A 3,266-nucleotide genomic window follows, 5' to 3' on the forward strand; every position below is an offset into this window, starting at 1 on the left:
GATAAGATTAGATTCGAAGGATAGGGTCAGGTCAAGCCAGGCAGTTATGACTTGATAAGAAGTAGGAGCTATTAAAGATTCTCTAGTAGAGGGTCAGAGTGATTAAAACTGGGGAAAATTTGAGGAAGAGCAGTCTAGTGGCCAGAAACAATTTGATGAAGAGACACCCTGGAATTAAGCAGACCAGTTCAGAGGCTTCTGCAGTCTTGTGGCTTAATGGCGAATAGACCTCTGAGTCTGCCTGCGTAAGGGTCTGGGGAGAGCACAAACAGCAGGGGCTGCTGAAAGTCAAGCCTTAGGGATGGGCTGAATGATGGTCAGCTTGGACCGCCTAATGGCCGTTTCAATGTTGGGTCCATGAAAACCTCCACTTTAAGTCTGGTGCAGTGGCCCTTCAGATGTCTCCTAACCCAAGATTTTGTGAGTGTATACGTAATTAGACATAGGGACAAGGTATGTCATAAGCCCAGTCATTAGTTTTAGGACTTTGCTCTTAGGATTTATTTTTCAAAATCTAGAACTTGATTGTCAAGCAAGAACTTAAAAATGAATTAAAATAACTTTCTGTAATCACTCTATTGATTTAATGAAGACTGGTGAAAGTTATTTATATATACTATTGAATAACTTAAAGCTGATACGGTGGGTAGCAGGATAGAGCATGGGAATGTATGAATTTATTTCTGAGCCCAAAATATAGTGGTGATGGAGGTAATAGTGGTCCTAATTAACATTTGAGTATTTTGACATAGCATGTATTGTGGTAAGTGTTTTACCCGTATTATAATACTAAATTTTCTTGTCCCTATTACATAGGCAGAGAAAGTGCAGCTCTAAGAGGCTAGATAACTCATCCATGAATAGCCTGCAAAAGTAGGATAAGGATTCTAATTCTTTCTCATCCATTTGTCCAGAGCTAGCCTGAGATCGTAACCCCTGTGCTGCCCTGTCTATGTTTGTAATTCCACACCTTGTCTCTGTTGTATACTGTCTCCATCACACATGAGTTGAGAGGCTCATATGCCCACACCAGCCCATTTTCAGGCATTATATCACTTATACCAAATTTGGATAAAGATGCCGAATTTGGAGCACTAGAAGTCCAGTAAATTAGTTGGTGGCTAATGAAGGTCTGCTCTTTTGTAGCACTCCGCTCTTGGCACTGGGGCTTGTATTTAGAAATTCCTGTCCACTTGAGGTGTTCATCCGTGGAAGAATATAAGGTCATATAATATACAGTATGTTGTATACCTTATATGGTGAGCAATGAATTGTTTAGTCAGTAGGTACAGTTGGGTTAGAGATGGGGTTGATCAGTGTAGGCTGATGTCTTCAAAGACCCAAGGGAACTGAAACTGAGCTTGCTGGCTCACTGGTACAAGCCAAATTTCATGGCCATCCATAAACACCCTACTTCCAGAACACTGATCTCCTAATTCCATGGAAATGTTTATTCTTGCTAGTCCTCATCCCAGACCAAAGGTGATTCATTGCCTTGGCTTTGACCCCTGAATCTTGAGCAGCCATCAGTCCTCATCCTATGACATTGGCAGGATGTGGAAGTGTCTTTGATTCTTACATCCAATGTCATTGATTCTGTTATTATTCCCTAAACTACAGTTCTGAAGAATTAAAAAAACACTATGAAGGAGGTGCAAATACCATGATCCTCTGACACTAGGCTAATCTATTTCATGCCAAATCAAGAGCCAGGAGGCAGGGGCCTGTGCCTTTTGGTGATTTGCAGTTTTCAAAGCACTTGGCACATTCCTGGGACTTTAGGTTAACTTGTCCAAGGTCACAGAGTGGTAAGCTTCAGAGCCAGGACTCAATCCAGGTCTTCTGACTCCCAGAAGTGCTGTGTCCACTGCATTGTGCAATCTACAGTTAGTTACCTGATGTTATCCAATACTGTACTGCCACGAAGCTTCATAGAACTGAGAATATTATGTTTGTGTTGGCTGCTTCATCGTGAAGAAAATGGAATAAACTTAAGCCCTTTTTCTCTACTTATGCCTAGGAGAAGAACTGTAGTCATGAAGTGACAGTGGTCCTATTTTCTAGAACTTTCTATGATGCAAAATCTGCTGGTGAGTAAATCTTTATCCTCATTTTTTGTTAAGCTTCTCACACCCTTACTCCCATCCATTCTTTATCATTGTTCCCTTTGCACTGCTCTTTCTCACCATTTCTGCTATGAGGACAGGGTAAAATAGAAAATAGCACCGTCCATTGTGTATGCAAGAAGTCTGTGGGCTGTGATTCATGTTAAAGCCAACTTAATAGATATATAATTATCTTTATTTGTGTGCATGTGATAGAAACGTTCAACCCGGAAGAGGGAACAGAGGAACCGGGTTTCTCTTTTCAATCTGTTCTACATTCTTTGTTTTCTGTATTTCAGATGAATTTCCTGAAGTAAACCGAGCCTCAATTCGACAGGATCACAAGGGGCGATTCTATGAAGACTTTTATAAGTAAGTTTTGAGTGCTTTATTATGCCCCCCGTTTTTTGTCTGTTTCTTTCTTTTTTAAAAAATATTATTTTAGAATAATTTTAGGTTTACAGAGAAGTTACAAAGATAATACAGAGTTCCCATATACCTATCACCCAGTTTTCTGTTAACATTTTATAGCCAAGGTACATTTGTCAAAACTACAGAACAGCACTAGTACATTCCTATTAACTAAATTTCAGACTTTTTTCAGATTTTACCAGTTTTTCCACTTATACCCTTTTTTTTTCGGTTCCAGTCTAGGATTGCATTTAGACTTTGCAAACTTTTTATTGTGAAAAATTTCAGTCTCACAAAAGAAGAAAAATGAATAATATAATGAGCCCTATACCCAACACTTGTATTTAATAGCTGTTATTTATCTGGTGGTTTTTTTTTGGCTACATTTTGTTTTGTAGTAAATTATTGATATTATAACATTTTATTCCTATGAATATCTAAAGAATAAAGACATTTTCATATATAATCACAATATAACCACATATATAACTACAATATATAACCGCAATCACATTTAACAAAATAATAATTCTGTAATATTCAATATCTAGTATGTATTCGTATTTTCTTAATTGTCTCCAAAGCAACTTCTTGTTTGGTCTGTTTCTTAAGGCTAAATCTAAAACGATTTCCTATTCTCTCCCTCCTCTTCCTCCTACCCCTAAGTGTTGACTTGTTGGAGAATCTGAGTCAGTATCCTATGGAACTGTGCTTCTCAAAATTCAGTGTGTATATGAACCATGCTTAGGG

At 38.2% G+C, this 3,266-nt stretch overlaps 1 protein-coding gene across 14 annotated transcripts in view; it reads left to right on the plus strand.

Moving 5' to 3' along the window:
- Positions 1 to 3,266, plus strand: part of DEPDC5 (DEP domain containing 5) — a 108,047-nt gene that overhangs the window by 23,890 nt on the left and 80,891 nt on the right. For all 14 annotated transcript variants that reach the window (XR_001517100.2, XR_003046711.1, XM_025047792.1 and 11 more), the window contains exons 11-12: positions 2,021 to 2,090; positions 2,405 to 2,477. Coding sequence is in view for 12 of the 14 variants with exons in the window: in XM_025047792.1 (XP_024903560.1) it covers positions 2,021 to 2,090; positions 2,405 to 2,477 (143 nt within the window). In the remaining 2 variants the exon portion in view is untranslated. The remainder of the gene's footprint in view (positions 1 to 2,020; positions 2,091 to 2,404; positions 2,478 to 3,266) is intronic.

Source organism: Pteropus alecto, unplaced genomic scaffold (genome assembly GCF_000325575.1).
Source record: "Pteropus alecto unplaced genomic scaffold, ASM32557v1 scaffold190, whole genome shotgun sequence".
NCBI classification, from domain to species: domain Eukaryota; kingdom Metazoa; phylum Chordata; class Mammalia; order Chiroptera; family Pteropodidae; genus Pteropus; species Pteropus alecto.